General features: G+C 41.6%; 1 protein-coding gene across 1 annotated transcript; it reads left to right on the top strand.

Annotated features, from left to right (window-relative positions):
* The first annotated feature begins 334 nt into the window (after positions 1-334).
* Positions 335-18,573, top strand: LOC139722672 (targeting protein for Xklp2 homolog). The gene is made up of 14 exons (XM_071633964.1): positions 335-478; positions 2,452-2,601; positions 3,335-3,865; positions 4,313-4,508; positions 4,945-5,205; positions 9,704-9,992; positions 10,323-10,515; positions 11,241-11,385; positions 12,063-12,288; positions 14,601-14,705; positions 15,331-15,507; positions 16,263-16,403; positions 17,432-17,546; positions 18,194-18,573. The coding sequence occupies exons 1-14, from the start codon at positions 373-375 to the stop codon at positions 18,472-18,474; spliced, it is 2,916 nt and encodes a 971-aa protein (XP_071490065.1). The 5' UTR covers positions 335-372; the 3' UTR covers positions 18,475-18,573.
* Positions 18,574-19,038: the final 465 nt, after the last annotated feature.

Below are 19,038 nucleotides of genomic sequence, written 5' to 3'. Positions count from 1 at the left end.
GATCAGGGAGGTGGAAATTTGTAATACATTATGTACATGATGTGTTTTGAAATGATTAAATTGAACTGAGGAGTCAGCAGCCCCTGCAAGTGTTATTACAAAATGGACAAGGCGTTTCAAACTACACTGTACATACTGTAACTATGATTTTTTTTTTCGGCAAATAGATGGCGCTCTATATTCGCTTCACAATGCAAGACTCTGATTGGCCAGATACAAGCGGTGAAATTAAAACGGGAAGAGCAACAATAAAGCAACAGCACAGCCGCCTCCGCACTCCGTTGATTTGAACTCGAGCTCGTATTCGTTCTTCGTCACCAGTTTCTCGTAGAAAGTCATCACATAGATAAGGGCTTGATTATTTTCGTCAAAATGGAGGAACGACCGCAACTCGACGACAAGTACGAATACAACTGCCCTCAGTTTGTGGACTTCAGCATGCCGCAAACGAACGACGATAGAGCCGATGAGTACTTCGGTAGGTGGACCGACATGGTTGTGCGTGCATGCATGTAGGCCGTGCAGACACCTACGCCTAGGCAAATTTGAATACTAAGTATTGGATGTGTGGTGTGGATGTGGTGAACCGTGAACGTGTGTGTCTGGTCGTTGAAAATGTGATAGAGTCTAAACTAATGCTAACTGTCAGGCTTCCATTGCTCGTAGGTACCGACGTACTTTAATATTAAAATAAATTATTAATATCCATGTATACTGAGGACGTAGAACTAATTGAATAAGTACAGAGACTCCAACCCCAAGCACCAGCGAGCACCTTCTGATCTGGAGATTCTCCCGCCCGACACCCCTAGCAAACGGGAGACTCCAAGTTGATGTGTGCGAAGCGCGAAGTTCCTAGGATTCTAGATGTTCTCTGGTGCTATCTAAGGCTCATTTTTTCAACATACGATAGAAATAAGTAAGAAATGCTTTCCACCGGGAGACACAGAGCCAGGGCGGGAGAAATCAAATCTCAAACGGGAGAACGGGAGATTGTGCAAAAATGGGCTTTCGGTGGGAGATCTCCCGTCGAAAACGGGAGAGTTGGAGTCTCTGTAAGTATTCAATTTAACCACTCTGGAACAGCGCAGAGAAAATGACAGGCTAATTATGATGTACAAAATACACAATAATCTCACTCCTCTTTCAGCACAGGACTATATCATCAAACAGGCCACTCAGTTAACGAGAGCCTCGCAACCACACTCCTATCAGGTACCATATTCGAGAACTGAATCGCATCGCCATTCGTTCTTCCCAAGAACTGTAAGGAACTGGAATTCCCTGTCGTCAGAAATTGTTTCAGCGCCATCTGTGGGATCATTTCGAAACCGTCTGAAACGGTTGATCACAGTGGCTAGTAGTATTTTCGTCAAATTTTCTATGTGCTTGTAAATATCTGTAAATAAATTGTATTATAATGTAAATAGCACCAGTCTGCAAGAATCTTCAGTCTATTGCAGTATTGAAGGAGGCAGACTTAATCAGAAGAAGAAGAAGAAGTATTGTAGATATTTCGAATTCTACGTTCCAGATCAGTCCGGGAAACCCGTTCATGAGGACCGCTCCCCCGTAAGAAGACTGCCCCCGCCTCATGAGGACCCCGGAGTTCCTCATACTGACCCCGGGGGGAAGTCCTCACGAGGACCCCTATTCACTTCTTTTTCATCTCACATCTGACGTATAAATTGTCGCAACTTTGCACTGTGATTTTTTGTTACACACACATGTCCACTATCCATGATGAAAAGAAGAAAAAATCCTGTCTGTTTTTTTCTCAAAAAATCGAGTTTTAATAAACCGATGCAGAGCGCCCATCAAAACACGGGCGCCAACGTGTTCGCACAATGCCAGAGCGGACTGCCACACCTAGCGGCCTGATCCGTCTAAATATTTTCGGTGCTTTTTTCTGCGGCTCGCACATCTCCGCACGCGAATCAGCCTCGTGAAGCTGAAGTCTGACATCTTTTCACACAAATTCGTAACGAGAAAAATGAAATCAGTACTAACCTGATCTTGTATATGTTATATTCCAAATTACTATTCCACACCACCCTGGTAGGTGGGTACTCCAGTTTGTTAGCAAACTAATCACTTTGTCAATTCTCCAGTCAATGGATTAGAAATTTGTGCGCATGCGCTGGCCGTCAATTCAGTCTGGCTCTTCCAGGTTTCTCTCGACCGAGTCACATTAAGTCATCAATTCGAACAGAAAGGAACTATTGACAGAACCAAACGTTACACAAACCCTATTGTAAATACTTTAACTTCACTGGTAAGTCTTCAAATTGAATAAATTTTTCGATTCAAAGTTGATATTTAGGTGCGATACTACCTAGTCACGATCCTGACTGCTACAGTCCGCAGCCCCATTACGCTATGCGTATGGGGCTGCTGGTCGCAGCTAAGTTACTAGGAACTGTACACTGTTCTTTTCTTCCCACCTTACAGACTTTGATCATGAGAGTGGACAGCCAATCACGTTTGGCGATGAACCAGACACAGAAATCCCTCAAGACTTCCAAGAACCATCTGAACCAGAAAAAGATACAGCTACTCATGCTGACGACATACACAGCACTGAAGATGAAATTACTTGTGGTAAATGTGCACATCCTCATCAATTCTGTGTAGTTGGTACTTGCTGCTTTTTGCATTTGAGACTATGAAAAGCTTGTATTTGTCATTTTTGTTGAACATTTATAGAGTAATCTTGAAGTGACCAATTTCTGAAACCATGTCAGACTGACAAATTAATCGGTTTACAAGGATAAAACAATCCTTTTTTTAAAACTTTTTTGTAAATTTATACTTCTGTACATCTATGATCTATAATTGATTACTCTTTTAGATAATACAAGCCCAGGCCTCGAATTTCGCCAATTCTAGGGACAGGCAATTTCTGGTTTAAGGGGCACTCTCTCTCAAAATTTTTGAAGGACAGCAAGGGAAAAGTTGCAGTAAGCATGGTAATTTTGAGAGAGGCATTGCGGCAAGTAGATAGGGCATTGCGGCAAATTGCCTTTTGCCTCCCGGGTAATTCGAGGCCTGCAAGCCATTTGAATTTGATATGGCTGACACATTCTATCCGTGACATTGGGGGGGGGGGGGGGGGGGTTATGCAAGGTCACATACATAAATACTTGAAGAAATCTTTCAGTCTTTTGTTTGGGAAGCTGTTTGTACTGGTACTCCTTTTCAATTGGACATCTTAACAGTTTTTTTTTCCTTCCCCTTTTTGTCAAAATGTTGGTATTTATGCCAAGAAAAAAAAAAAGTGTAGTTCACAAAATGATTCAGTTCTGCCCAACAACTGTCTTCATGTAATTCACAGAGCGAGTTCTCAGTCCAGCCCAAGAGTGCCCGGTGAGTGCTGAACGAGTGGAGCCTTCAGGTGAAATGACACGTGACCAGGGACATGCCAGACACCAAGTGGACGAGAGGGTCGGTAATCTTGAAGCAGAGACTCCTCTGCAGACTGCCGAACCTGCTGTGACAACAGATGTTGGAGGAGCAGATGATGCCACAGGCGTGGAGAGAATAGAAGACAGAGAGACTGAAGAATGCAAAGAGCATGCACCTGCCAAACAAGTGCCAGAAGTTCGAAAAGAAACCGCAGGTGTTGTGGACAGTGGAGAGACCGTGTCAAATGAGGACAGTCGTGAGCAAGATGTGAGAACAGAGGATTCAAGAGATGCTGTCATGGCCGTCGTTGACGAGTTGCCCGCAGAGGCAGGAGGTCAGAGTGAAACGATGGAAGCTCTACCAGTCGAGAGCGCAGACCATGATCAGGAGATGACACAAGCTCCATGTGAACCCATGCAGGATGACGTACAGAAAATGGAAGCCACTGAACAACACTCAGGTAAATACATGTCTTTGAATTTCAATAAGTGCAACGCTATTGGTATCCAAGGATCTACATACATTTATGACTTTTGTTAACTCATGAAGATGTCTGAATTGAATATTGAAATCTATGTGTTTCTCAATATCATCAACTGTCCATATTCTCTTGAGATTGAAGCACTTGTGTGCATTTTCTTACATTTACATCACTTTTGATAGCTTATGCTCAAAAAGAAAATCATGGTGTCCACCAGTAGTTACATTTGTCAAGAATTTCATTCTTGTCAAAATGGAGCATAAAGTATCTAACAATTTTCTGATGATAGTACAATTCTGTGATTGATTGATTTACACATTGTTAGATGTATTTTGAGACCTCTTGGACCCTATTCCTATTCTGGGTCTGCAGTTTTGACAATATACCGAATCTTTGATGTATAACATTTTGTAATCCTCAACACAGAATCATATCACAGTGAACCAGAAAAGGAAGTGGCTTCACCGCAGAGCAAGATTCCATCAAACCTTGTAACGAACTTTGAACCCACAGCACCCTTGGCAAGGCCAGCACCAAAGAACATGGTGACTTCATGGGGTGCGAGGAACGATCATGATGGCGGAGAACCTGTCAATCGGCAGATGGAGACTAAAGAAACAAAGTGAGTGGGAGTTTAATAAGAGAGCAGCCGATCTCTTGTCATGCCAAGTATTGTTTTGGGTGACTGTGAGCTACAGGTAGCTTCTAAGGACATATCATAACTAGCATTCAAAGAAGAAAAAAACATATAATTCATCCCTTATTACGTCTGCTTTCTATTTTCAGTATAACATTGAAAAAAAATATTCAACGGATTTTAGAATTGGCATCAAATAAAATGTTCGTAGAATATAATTTGAAGTACAATTCAGTTTGCTCTTGCACAGTTTACAATGTAGCTTGGAAATGGATTATAGCATCATAAGTTGGTAATGATCTAAAAACTGATGGAAGAACACTACTCAGTCACTATTGTTGTGAAAATATACCCAGGTCTACAAATTAAAATTTAATTAGAATACGGTAATACCAAATGCATTTTGTACACCTTCATTCAGATCCAGACCAACAACCAGGAGGTCAACCCGCTCCCTAAATAATGACAGCAATCTGAGACGATCAGCTGGCAACATGCAACGCCGCTCACTACGCCTCAAGTCCCGGTCCAGCGAGTCTCCGGCCAACAAGAGGAGGCGGGTGTCTGAACAGTCTCGCGGCCAGGGCAGCGCAAAGAAAGCAAAGCCAGTGGCTCTCGGTCCAGCTCCTGCCAAGCCATTCGTGCCGAAGCTCACCATGCCCACCACTCCGACTGTCATGAAGTATGCTGTGCAAACAAGAATGGATTGTTTCCTAAGTACTCTGCCAAAAAAGATCTACAGCAAGAGACCAATATCTTATTTCCTCACATGGAAAACTTATTTCTGAAAGCAACTGACTGATTAGTTTTACATCAAGACATCTGATGGGTGTTATTGATTTGACAGCAGACATTTAGGGAATATTTGTCGCTTACATTTTTACCACTTGTTTTCACATTTAAATGCTGTAATTAGCATCTTATTCCTCAAAGGTTGAATGATCAACTTTAGGTTTGTTGATAGAGTAATGCACTCAGTACCTTACAGGGTTCTCGCCAGGAATTTCTTCACGCTTGTCGGCATTTATGCGCGGTGTTCTGGGGGTGGGTACGGGAGGGGGGTTCCCCCTCCCGCGCGAAGCGCGGAAGCCTTCGCTAATGCTCAATACAACACAGATGAATCGCCGCTAAAATGCCACTAAATGCGACATTTTCACGGAGATGTAATGAACGTTGTGAGGGGCATATTCTCACAGACACAATGCAGAAACTCCATACATTTTGTTAGCGGCAGTTCCTAAATAATAAATGAAAGAGAAGTAGGTGCCGATGGTGGAGGTTCCGATTTCTTTTAGGCCTTTCCTGTTTCCTTGTTGCAATAATTAGCCGTCTCTGCATCGCAACTACGCGCGCCGTGTTGCTTTCTCGCCGTCTGCTCGACCACGTGGTAGGCCTATTGCATGCAGATGCGCGAGAAGCGATCGAGAACTTTCGGGACATGGTTGCACTTTCCTTTCTGGGTATACTGCGGTAGTTTGGCCGTGACATCAAAGAGATATCATACAAAAATGTAATGATGGTCATTATTCCGAAGGTTTGTTTAATCATAAAATGAAACGATTCATGAGTACTTCGAAGGTTTGTAATCGAAAACAACAACAACAGCTAACAACACCAAAGGTCGGTACTACAGATGAATGTTCAAAATAAAACTGATTTCGTTCGAAGATTAACAAACATTTTTTATTTTTTATTTTCCGATCAACGAACCTTCAGAAAGGAATCTATCATCTATCATCGTGATTGCTTCAGAATAAGAAAACACCCTTTTGGGGCCGTTGTTGTATTCCGAAATTATACTGGCAGAACATTCGAAATAACAAAACTGATTTCGTTTGGATATAAACGAATATTTTCTCCTTTATAATTTTTCTATTAACGGTCATTCAGAATTAAGAATGTAGAGTATTATTTTGTCATTATTCTTTCGGAGTAACGAACCCTGAGGGTAAGAAAACTGTAACCGTTTTCATTTCTTCTTTATCGTTTTCCGATTAACGATCGTTCAGAATTAAGAATCTAAAGTATTATATCGTTATTCTTTCGCAGTAACGAACCTTCAGAGTAAAAGAAAACTGTAACCGTTTTGGGGCCGTCGTTTTATTCTGAAATTTCACTGACGGAAACGTTCGAAATAACAAAACTGATTTCGTTGTGAAATGAACGGACATTTTTTAAAATCATTTTTGGATTAACGAACCTTCAGAATAAGGAATATAGCATTATTTTTTCATTTATCTGTCGGAGTAACGAACCCTAAGAGTAAGAAAAGTGCAACTGTTTTTTGGGCAGTTTTATTCCAAATTTCACTGGCAAAACGTTTGAAATGACGTACTGATTTCGTTTTGAAATTTACGGACATTTTTCTTTATTCAATTTTCGGTTAACGAACCTTCAGAATAAAGAATCTATAATTATTTCATCATTACTACTTCTGTCGGAATAACAGACCCTTATAGAGTACGAAAACACGCTGTTTTGTGCCGTCGTTTTATTCCGAAATTTCACTGACAGAAACGTTCGAAATAACAAAACTGATTTCGTTGTGAAATGAACGGACATTTTTTCTTAATCATTTTTGGGATTAACGAACCTTCAGAATAGGGAATCTAGCATTATTTTATCATTAATCTGTCGGAGTAACGAACTCTCAGAGTAAGAAAACTGCAACTGAGTGTTTTGGGGCAGTCGTTTTATTCCCAAATTTCACTGGCAAAACGTTTGAAATGACGTACTGATTTCGTTTTGAAATTTACGGACATTTTTCTTTATTCAATTTTCGGTTAACGAACCTTCAGAATAAAGAATCTACAATTTATTATTTCATCATTACTACTTCTGTCGGAATAACAGACCCTTAGAGTACGAAAACACGCTGTTTTGTGCCGTCGTTTTATTCCGAAATTTCACTGGCAGAACGTTCGAAATAACAAAACTGATTTCGTCGTGAAATGAACGGACATTTTTTCTTAATCATTTTTGGATTAACAAACCTTCAGAATAAAGAATCTAGCATCATTTTATCATTAATCTGTCGGAGTAACGAAAAAAAAAATGAATCTTGGTGGCGATAACTGATGCTGGTGTAGAGAAAAACAAAGACAGCTCGCTCAAAAGATGCTTCCTTCTTTCAGTTTATTTTCTCCCCAGTCATTCCTATCGTTCTCCTCCCATAAACCCCTGCCATGCAGGGACGATGAACAAAACAAAATGTTACCGATGCTGCAATGAAAAAAAAAAAAGAAGAAGAAAGAAACACGTCCTCAAAGCAAATTATCTACACTTTTCAAATTGAACAAATTGATGTTCGTAATGAAGAATAAAAAAAAAGCACGACCTCAAGCAGTGGGGAAACTTGATATCATGGCTTGTGGAAATTTCCATGAAATTTCCACGAAAGCCAGGTGTCAGATAAAGAATGTCGCGCGTACTGCCACCTTGCTTCAGTGGTCGTAAACAGCGTGTACATAGCATGTAAACCAACTGGGAACGTTGATGAATGATCATCATTTATTTTCTGCCTGTGAAGGCCCCCTAACCCACCTTTTAACAAACCCAAGCCAGAAGCACGTGGAGCATTACGTATACGTTGAACTTGAAAGACCATCATGACAGAATTACTATAAATTTCGGCCCGGAGAAGGAAAATGGAATATTCACGAATGACGTTTACAAATCCATAGAAATTGAAAAGGCTAAAATGGAACGCATGGCTTTTTAGATTTAAAAAAAATAACCCACTGAAACTACCAAAACCTAAATAACAATTTGCATTTGCTTACTCCATCGCAAGTTCTTTTTTCTTTTCTTTTTTTTAACGAAAAATGGAGTTAATTTTCTCTCTGAGGCAATGCTTTGAACGCATCTAATTTTGCGTCATTGCCGATGGCCAGCTTCCTAAAGAATTGATACGAATCCTTTCAAATATACGAAACAAAGTCTAAAGATCCTGGATCCTGGCGGTGAATTTCGGTGGTATTATAAATCCTGCTCACTATCAAAATTTAATCATCTGTTCATTGCGCCATTTTACCAACCAACTGTTCCTGAAAATTTCATCCTAATCTGTTCCCAAATTTTGACTTATTTTGCGAAAAAAGAGACAGACAGGCAGACAAACTAACAAACAAACCAAAGCAGCCAAAAAAAAAAAAAAAAAAATACAACCTTTGGCGGAGGGGGGCATGCATTTCATATCGTTTGTTTTTGCGTAACCCGACAACAAGCGTGACAACAAGCGAGCACGTGTCAGCCTTCCTCAGCCTCCTTCGGCCTCCAACCCTCTCTTTCCGTCCTCTCTCTCCCTCTCACAATACACTGTACCGTTGTACACGCACAGGCGGCTGTAAGTGGCCGGCTGGGTGCTTGTGCATGTGTGTGTGGATCCCAAATCAGAGCGCATGTGAGTGAGCAAGACTGTGTGATGTGGTGTGTATCAGCAGGGAGGTGAGACCTCCCTGGTATCAGCTAGTACGTCGCTCTGTTGAGCCGCGTTGTTGTGATAGGTGCGATGACTGCGTGGGTAAATTTTTGCACTTGTATAAGTATGTAAACTGCTGCTGCTTTCAACATCTAGCTTCTTTTCTAGCCAGATAATAAAGACTGAAAAAGGCGAGAAATTGGTCCGAACTTAGCTCGTCAAGCAAGTTACCCTTGTCGGCAAGTTCACGCGTGGTGTTACCCTTGTCGGCAAGTTTTACCCTTGTCGGCAATTGCTTCTTCAAACCGCACGCTTGTCGGGGCCGACAAGGGTGATATACGCTGGCGAGATCCCTGCCTTGTTTCTGAGTTGTAACAGATGGTCATTTTACAAAAATGTCAGTGCAATAACTGAGAGATTTGGAGTACTGGAGAAGAACCCAACAATGTGTCAATCTAAGAAATCAAGCATCTTGTCTGAATGCTTATGATAGCTTTGAATGAATCCAGAAAAGAAATGTCATAGATAAGTTTCTCTATTGTTTGAAAGAATAAGGGTAGGGTTATGTATATTTCAGAATCTAGTCAAATTATTGGAGAAACTGTTGGTTGATTTTCTTCGTTTTCAACAATGGTCATTTTATTACCAATGAAAAGTGAAATGCAGGTTTTTTTTAATGAATTAATTTTTTTAGCAGTCTTTTACTGCAGTGTTCCATACTTTGCCGTGACTAATACATTATCACACACCTTTCCAATAGACGCAATAACATCAAGCCAGGCGCCCAATTCAAATCCACTGAGCAGCTGGAGATGGAGAGGATAGCGGACTTCCGCAAGCAGCTGGCAGAGCGCAAGAAGCAGTCCCAGGCCTCCTACAAGAAGGTGCAGGGGTCCAGCGCGTATCAGCCGCTCAAGGCGGTCATCGCCCCCACCAAGCCGGAGGCATTTAACTTTGAGACTGACCAGAGGATCAAACAGCACCCCATGGCCACCAGGCAGGACGCAAAGAGCTTCCAAGACAACTTGCGCAAGGGCAGGTCCTCCCCTGTGAGTGTTTCCCAAGATTTGAAGTTCAAGATTTATTGCTATTTTCATTTGCATGCGAGATTTTCAGCGCTCAGCTCTTCATATTATGCTCAATATTTATTTTTTGAATTCTAATTTGGAATTTCCAGTCCCAAAAGTACTGGCTAATGTACAACTAGCTGTACCATTGCATTTTGGTGTCTCAATATCACTTTAAGGGGAGAACATGAACCATTTCAGACACGACCAGTATATGATCTTTTCATAGTTCTAATGGACCACTTGATATATGAAAACAATCACAATATATGCTATGCAGTGACACGTGACAGTGGTTTTACACATTTCTAGATCCCAGCACAGCGAGGCCCAACAGTGCCCAAGCCATTCAAGTTGACTGAGAACAGGAAACGCAAACTGGACAACGCCGAGGCCGCAGGCGTGAAGAGTTCCCCGTATGTCTCCATGGCAACGAGAATAAATCAGTTCCAGACCAAGACACCACAGCGCTACCACACAAGGCGAAGTGGAGAGCAGCAGAAAGGTGACTTCATCGTAGAGTCTCATACCATTGTTGTTTTTCAGGTGCACATGCTACTGTGAACTGAGGTATTTAGCCCCTCTATTTCACAGAGCATTTCTGACCTTAAAGCCTCGGTCACAACCTGTTGTACTTGCAAGTGCGTGCTGTCTTCTTGCAAAAATGTGGACAAAATTTGGGGATCCGTATGTAGTAAGTACCACCTCAGTACGGAGTTTGGAGCACGCAGACACGTCATAGAACTTTTGCTGCATTCTGGCTAAGGATTCATACTAGGTACGGGTTGACGTGCCCCCTCTTGCTCTTGCCTCTCCCTCCCCGCGTTTCTAGAAAAACGTGAATGCCATTGTCTCCGCTATAAATGTACGTACTATAAACACGTACAGTGGGTTGTGGGTTGTGACCGAAGCTTTAGTATCTACTACAACTTTTGATTGTGTTTGCATTCTTAATGTTCTCTATATAACAGCTGCACAGTTGACTGTAGAACCAAGAACTCATTCGATCTACTGTTTCAATAGAATGCCTCAGAACTACACCTCATGACCTGGTACAAAATGATAGAAATACCTTCCCTCACATGGTCCAGCATGCAGGTGCCAGACACTTTGCAAGTATGTTTAGAGAATAGTTTTTGTTATAACTCAAATATTGATGTTTTGAAGTATTATTGAAAGGCTTCCAAATGAAGGGCTACAAACTTCGTGTTTGATGTGTTGTCCCTGCAGATACTTCCCTCCGCCAAGAGGCAGTCCAGAAGCCCAAGCTGACCTGCCCCAAGACCCCCAACCTGGAGAGCAGAACCAGGAAGCGACCAATCACGGTGCAGAGTGCTGTCGAGAAGGAGGAACAGGAGGTGATGGAGATGCAGAGGTAATTGGAACACGGAGAATCAACCTTGATGCCGCCGTCTCTTCGTAGCTGCCACATGGTTGTGGTCTGTTGGTGATTTAGTATGGCTTGGGACCGGACTACTGGTCGTAGAGACTCCAGAATTGTATTCCATACCTGCTGAAATGTCATAACATCCATTTCAATGCTCCAAGCGCAAATTATAAGACTTGCTTACATTACCTCCAGTTAACTTACCGTACATCTAATCCAATGCTACTCAGTTGCTCTTGGTTACTTTTAGCCACAGAACTTTGTTAGGGGCATATTAGAGGTCACGGAGTTTATAGTGTAAAAAGAACCAAAATGCTACCTTGTGATGTCTTGAGTCACAAAGCTTTTGATGAAAATGAGGACTTTAATGCAGCTGTTACAAATTTATAGATTTTAGGATAGATAAAGTAAAGGTAAATGCGTCAGGATACTTCAGAATCTTACATACTATTTCACACTTCATACTATATGTGTCTATATCATCCATCCTCTGGATACAAAGCATATGGGTGGTGGAGTAAAATAAGGGCATTAAACTTCCCATAACCTTTGATTTTAATGACACCTTATCGCCCTTATCTTTCTCAACAGACAATTTTTATCATGGCAAAGACCATTATCAAAGTGTATTGGACTGATGTGATTTTTTTTTTCCCTCACCACAGTTACAAGTTTAAGGCAAAGCCTGTGAACCCGCGTGTCCTGAGTAACCTCAACGTCGGGATCAAGATCGTGTCCCACAAGGAGCCCACCAAGCCGGTAGGGTTCAGCCTGGAGAGTGAGCGGAGGATGAAGGAGAGGGAGACCAGGAGGGAGGAACAGAAGCAGGAGGAGGAGCCCTATGAGTTCCATGCTCACCCTGTCTCCTCCAAGATGCTGGAAGGACCAACAGTAAGAACACAATAAAATGTGTATATGCAGGGCTCGACACTAACGGTGGCCCGGGGCCACCAAAAATGCACGTCGGGCCACCAAAATTTCAGAAATGAAGCATTTTGTGGCCTGATCGGGCCACCAAAAAAGGTCGGATGTTTGCCTTTGGGCCACCAAAAATAAAAGTTAGTGTGGAGCCCTGGTATATGGCATGCTGTATTCTATCCTAAATTTGACAAATGTTCTCCACAAATTATTATTATTATTTTTTTTGTCCCCGCCGAACGAGTTCGAGCAGGGGACTATGAAACGGGCTCCGTACGTGTGTGTGTCCGTGTGTCCGTCCGTCTGTCCGTCCGTCCGTCCGTGTGTCCGTGTGTCCGTGTGTCCGTGTGTGCGTCCGTGTGTGATCAAAATCTTCAATTTGCTACTTCTCTGTCATTTATGAGCCAATTTTGATTCTGTTTGCTTTATATGATAGCACTACATGGGAGCTTTGAAACTTCTACACAGAATTTCAGTCGTGACCTTTGACCTTGACCTTTGACCTATATTGTACATTTTGCTACAAAATGCTACTCCTTCGCCATTTCTAACCCGATTTCGATTCCGTTTGCTTTATGTGATGGCACTAGGTGAGGGCTTCAAAACTTCTACACAGAATTTTGACCTTTGACTTCTTTGACCTTTGACCTTGATTTTTTGACCTATATTGTACATTTTGCTACAAAATGCTACTCCTTCGCCATTTCTAACCCGATTTCGATTCCGTTTGCTTTATGTGATGGCACTAGGTGAGGGCTTCAAAACTTCTACACAGAATTTTGACCTTTGACTTCTTTGACCTTTGACCTTGATTTTTGACCTATATTGTACATTTTGCTACGAAATGCTACTCCTTCGCCATTTTTAACCCGATTTCGATTCCGTTTGCTTTATATGATGGCACTAGTTGAGGGCTTCAAAACTTCTACACAGAATTTTGACCTTTGACTTCTTTGACCTTTGACCTTGATTTTTGACCTATATTGTGCATTTTGCTACAGAATGCTACTCCTTCGCCATTTCTAACCCGATTTCGATTCCGTTTGCTTTATGTGATAGCACTAGGTGAGGGCTTCAAAACTTCTACACAGAATTTTGACCTTTGTCTTCTTTGACCTTTGACCTTGATTTTTGACCTATATTGTACATTGGCTACAAAATGCTACTCCTTCGCCATTTCTAACCCAATTTCGATTCCATTTGCTTTATGTGATGGCACTAGGTGAGGGCTTCAAAACTTCTACACAGAATTTTGACCTTTGACTTCTTTGACCTTTGACCTTGATTTTTTACCTATATTGCACATTTTGTTACAAAATGCTACTTCCGGCGGGGACATATGTTACGCACCGCGTAATTTCTACTTTTCCTTGTTAAGGGATGGCACAGTATTGGTGGAGGCGATGATTAGGCTTTTTACTTTTTGTGGGATACCAAGAAACCACTTATGAAATAGTACAGAGCATGCCATTCCAAGACAAATTTAAAGTTTATTTGATGAAAATCAGTTTTGGAATAGCTGAGACATCCAAAAACAAGGTAAAATATAGAGGTCATAATAAAAGGTGGGTCCCACCTTTTATTAAGATTGCCTCTATTTTGTGTATCTCAGCCATTTCAAAACCAATTTTCATCAAATAAACGTTGAATTCCTCTTAGAATTACATGCTCTTTCATATTTCATAAGAGGGTTCTCATTATCTCACCCCAAAATATTAGAAACCTGAAGTTAGGTCTCCACTGAAACTATACAATCCCTTTAACCCCCAACATACTTTGTTTGCTAATTGACAATGTCTTGTGAATAATTGTCAGTGAACAGGGATCACATAATCCTCCTAGTCCCTTTGATATTACAGTGGTTCTTTTGTGGGACTGAAGCATTGTTCCACCTCGATGTTTGATCTTACTTTGTGGACAGTTTTATATTTGCTTGTCTTATGTGTGTTTGTTTGGTTTATTTTAGATGAAAAGACTGCATATAAATGGATTGGCAGATAATAGCAAGCTACAATACATGTATGGAATGCCAGTGGCAATTTGCAAAATTTTCATGCCAACAAAAAGGCCATCAGCTCCAATTTGCCAAAAATGTTGTGCTGCAAACATTTCTTGCTTTTACAGCGTGACAAACGGGGCTGTTTGACCACTCCATAGTCAAACAGATGCTAGCGAGGTCATGTGAACACAGTCTTAACACAAATTTTACTCCCACTCTATGAATATCCTTCCTTAGTTGAGACTTATGACTTGATGACGCACTCTGTTTAATTTTTCCTTCCAAGGGTCTCGGTCCATCTCTCAAGCGTCCTCTGACGTGTCCCAAGTCACCAGCTTTTGCCCTGAAGAACCGGGTGCGAGTGAAAGAAGACAGTGCTCCCGAACCTGAAGTATGAACCTCTGCAAGATTTATGTTGCATTGTGATCCTGTAGGGCCAGCATATAAACTTCAGGATACTTCCTGCACTTTGTCATTGATCTGTATTGAATGTCTCCCAGTTTTATACAAAACAAGATATTCACATTTCAAATTTTGTACTGCCATGTGTGTGTGGATATCTTTTTGTATGATCCAAAGAAGTGTAGTATTTGAGGTGTATATATTACACCAGGCATGTACATCTTTACAGTTTCATGATGTAACACAGCTTGAAATCTCAGTCTGACTTGAATAGCATGTAACAGTTAAGCCCTCATGCTGTATCAGTCTATTTCATGTCAAGAATATAGGTAATGCTCGTGATATTGTACGGGATTAGAAGCGTACCATAAAATAGTGAGAGTACTTTGAACTTAGAATACTGATTCCAGTTTAATTGTATCAGTCTATCGGCCATCCAAAAAACAAACAAAAAAATAGCCTGGTAATGATTCCTGTAACATTCTACGAAATTAGAAACATACTGTAAAAATCAGCAGTGAGAGTTCTTTGTACAGGAAGAACTGATGCCAGTCTACTGTATCCCTAAGGAATGCTGTAAATGAAAGATTCTTCTTCCCATCAATGTGCTGCAGGAACACCACTCTCATGTCATCCACGCCAACCCCATTGTCCACGTCGGGGTGCCCTTCCGGCCGCAGCTGTCTCACAAGATGACCGAGGCGCAGCCGTTCTCCTTTGAGAAGAGGGACAAGGAGATGATGGCGCGCAAGGAAGCCAAGATCCAAGAGATATACAAGGAGGAAGAGAAGGTACCTTCATTGCTACACCAGTCTCATTTGCTGCATGTTTCTTTGGACCAGGTTATGACTGCCTAGTCTGCAGCTTTCTTTTTCCCTTCGTCCTGGCAGTGAGGCCACCTGCATAGGGTCTATGAGGCTTATAGCAGGGCTCCACACTAACTTTTATTTTTGGTGACCGTGACCCAAAGGCAAACATTTGACCTTTTTTGGTGGCCCGATCAGGCCACCAAATTCTTCATTTCTGAAATATTGGTGGTCCGACATGCATTTTTGGTGGTCCCGGGCCACTGATTGTTAGTGACGAGCCCTGCTTATGGCCTTGTCTAAGTTACACATGTCGGTTGCATTGCTGATGAGTTGTGCACTTGACAAAGATCTTTGTTCTTGTGGCAGCAGGAATAATAGATTTCGAATGACCCGAGTCAGAACAAATTATTCTTAGATTGTTTTGAAAGCACATATTAGATCAACCTTGTGAAAAGTGTAATGTGTTAATGTACAAAAAAAATCAAAGAAATGTACAAAAAAAATTAAGAAATGTGTACATAGCAGTGAAGAGGCTTTTTAAAACTGCAAATAAGGCAAGCAATCATAGAGAACAGCAAAGTGCTAAAATCAAAGAATTTAACTCTTTTGAAACACTTACAATGAATTAATAGTACTCATTATGGCATATCAACCTGCAACCCTTAAAAAAAAGAAATGTGGTTGTTGGGACTCAATTTGTTGATTAATACCATCAATTATTTCTCTCCTTCCTCTAGGCTCGTCAGTTCAAGGCCAAGCCCATCCTGGAGAAGGTCTCGATGCCAGAGAAAAAGGTGAAGCCCACCACCAAGCTAGAGCCCTTCAGTCTCTCCATGGAAGACCAGGGTGCCAAGAAGGCCGAGATATGGAGCAAGAAGGTCAGAAAAACCACATCACATATTCATCCGAGTATTTAGCGGCAAATGGAGTGAAAACAAGCCCACGATCAGTGCACGATGGGCAAAATTGGCTTTGAAATTTCACGAAACTGTCAGATATGGCCCATCTTGATATTTCAGACAGCCACAAGAAATGTTAGTGATGAATTACTTAAAAGATTGGTAGTTCAAAGATTTTGAACACCGACGCCATGTAGACTCATACACTGTATGCACAGCATTCATGGTGATTCACCACACTCCATTTCCGGACATTGATAAACAGGCGAGCTGTTTGTTTTCACTCCAGTAATACCGGAAGTGCCGTATACAGTACCCGATCATGAGAATTAAAATCACTGTCACCCTTGGCTGGACAGGTGGAAAGTAGTCGCTCAGTCTGTTTCTTTGTGCATTCTTTCCCATCTTGTCAGAAAAAAAAAAAATGATGTCAGATTGGTGATTTATTCATATTCTCACAAACACGGACAAGTGAAGTACAGGTGATTTCATATTGAAAGTTTTGCTGTACAGAGGACACCCCTTTATAACAAGCTTGTTTATGAGGTACCGCTAACGGTTTTAAATGAAGTGAATGCCGCTGTTCTGATTTTTCCATTACTGCGTTTAGCTGATCTCTGTTATGACATGTTTACGAGGTATCGGTTGTAACAAGGTAAAATCAGCAGTCCTGGCAACCTCATTATAACAGGGTTTCCCAAAACTCCCTATGTAGTTTGTAGTAGATGGTCAGTTTATTCAGTTTGGCCTATCCTTTAAAAAAAAAAATCCTTTCTTGATGTTTTTGAAACACTGAAATTTACATGTGCATTCTAATGTATGTAATATGATATTCCTGTTTGTCTCTTCTTTTCTTCCTCCTATCCACAATAGTCTACAGTATGCTGTACATAGATTTTATCGTGACATGTGTGATGATTCTGAGGTGTTTAATTGCATCAATTTTGTACTTTTGTTTGTGTTAGAATGGGAAAGTGTAAATATTTCTTTTGCCTTGTCTTTTCCAGATGGAGGAAGAGCTGAATGAACAGCGAGCCATGGCTAGCGCTTTCAAGGCAAAGTCAGCTGAGGTTATCTACAAAGAGCCATTCATTCCCCAGAAGCCGAACAAGCCTCTCACAGGTAGGCTACAGTGGTGAACATTTCTGTCAATTTTTTCCATTACGAGGGAAACTTGTTACAAGAAGCTGCTTGAGATCAGTGAAATTGCCAAGTTACATTGGGTGTCTTGATAGATTAATGATACGTACGAGAGTATAAAAGAAATGGGACCTGCTGAATCACCGTGTTACATATGGTTTCTTGCTATATCTGACCTCTTTATTATGAGGCTCAACTTCACATGGTGATGATCTGATGCTTTGAATTTGATGTTATGTGTACTTTTGATCCTGTGATCAAGCGTTTAGTCGTTGTCTATGGGTGACATAAGTCTGTAAATATATGCCCCTTGTAGCTTCTTGTCTAGTGCATATATGCAGACATGTTCTGTCATGTATGTGGTATATGCTCATCATAAATATGATGCTTTATTTACAGAGCTGCCATGTCTCCTTGATTCTGCAGGAGGCTTCCTGAAAACTTTATTGTCTCTGGATGTGAAAATACAATCTCCCTGATTTTGAGGGTTGAATGCTGGCAGTCCCGTATTTATTGTTAAGCAAACCAATCCACTCTTAGACCCATTTCTCTGGTGTGTACACGAGAGACTCATGGCTTTATCTTTTGTTCTTGTGTCCCTCTCTGCTCTCTGTGAATGATCTACCCAGAAATCAGCGAGTTCACCCTGAACACGGACCGGCGCGCCGTGGAGCGGGAGCAGTACGAGCAGTGCCGGCTGCGAAAGGAGCTGGAGCTTCGCGAGAACATGCACCAGCAGAAGCTACTCCAGGAGGAGGAGGAGCGTCGCGAGATTGAGAGGATGCGACGGGAGGAGATGGTGCACAAGGCCAACCCCGTCAGGCACTTCAAGGCGGTCCACATCGTCCCCAGCGACAGGCCGCTCACCGAGGCCTGCAGTCCTCATTTCTCGGACAGGTTCCAGAAGTAGCGAGGTGTGGAGCTACGCCGGCTCTTCGACAAATACGTGCAGGGAAACCCTGTTACAGTGATGTCGTGAAGACTGCTACAGTGTAATATTATCTTGTAAGTGGTATGTCATTGTAAGCATAAAGAGACCAGCTAAATACAGTAATGGAACAGTCGGGACCACTTCAGTCGCCTAGAGAAAAGTGGCACTTGGATAGTAAGCAGCTTCAGGGTGGTCCACGAGGGGTTTTAGCATGTCGCTGCAACATGCTAAAATTCTTGTGCAACATCCTAAAAAGCCAGCAACATGCTATGCAACATCCTTAAGAATTTGCAACAAGCTCAAAGTAAAAGTATTCAAAAATGTGCAAAACATGTGCATAATATAAAAAACATCAAAACTACCAGGTACTTTAGATATTTGTGTGCAAAACAAGAGAGAGAACATTGAATGTAAGCAGCACAAAGAGAGATAAGCAGCAAAATATTGCGTACTACGTACTCATCATGTGCGCTCCGCACATACTCAATTTCTGCAATATTCTCAGATTCTGAGCTTGCAACATGCTAAAATTTCAAGTTGTGG

This window comes from Diadema antillarum, unplaced genomic scaffold, assembly GCF_040938485.1.
Source record: "Diadema antillarum isolate AM-2024a unplaced genomic scaffold, OU_Dant_1.0 scf00000169, whole genome shotgun sequence".
Lineage (NCBI taxonomy): Eukaryota > Metazoa > Echinodermata > Echinoidea > Diadematoida > Diadematidae > Diadema > Diadema antillarum.
This window is presented reverse-complemented; position numbering and strand designations above follow the sequence as displayed.

Excerpts from the sequence above, each read along its gene's own strand:
- LOC139722672 (XM_071633964.1), top strand. The coding sequence starts at position 373 with ATGGAGGAACGACCGCAACTCGACGACAAGTACGAATACAACTGCCCT. Across the intron at positions 3,866-4,312 it reads AGCCACTGAACAACACTCAG|AATCATATCACAGTGAACCA; the intron begins GTAAATACATGT and ends TCCTCAACACAG. Across the intron at positions 16,404-17,431 it reads CCGAGATATGGAGCAAGAAG|ATGGAGGAAGAGCTGAATGA; the intron begins GTCAGAAAAACC and ends TGTCTTTTCCAG.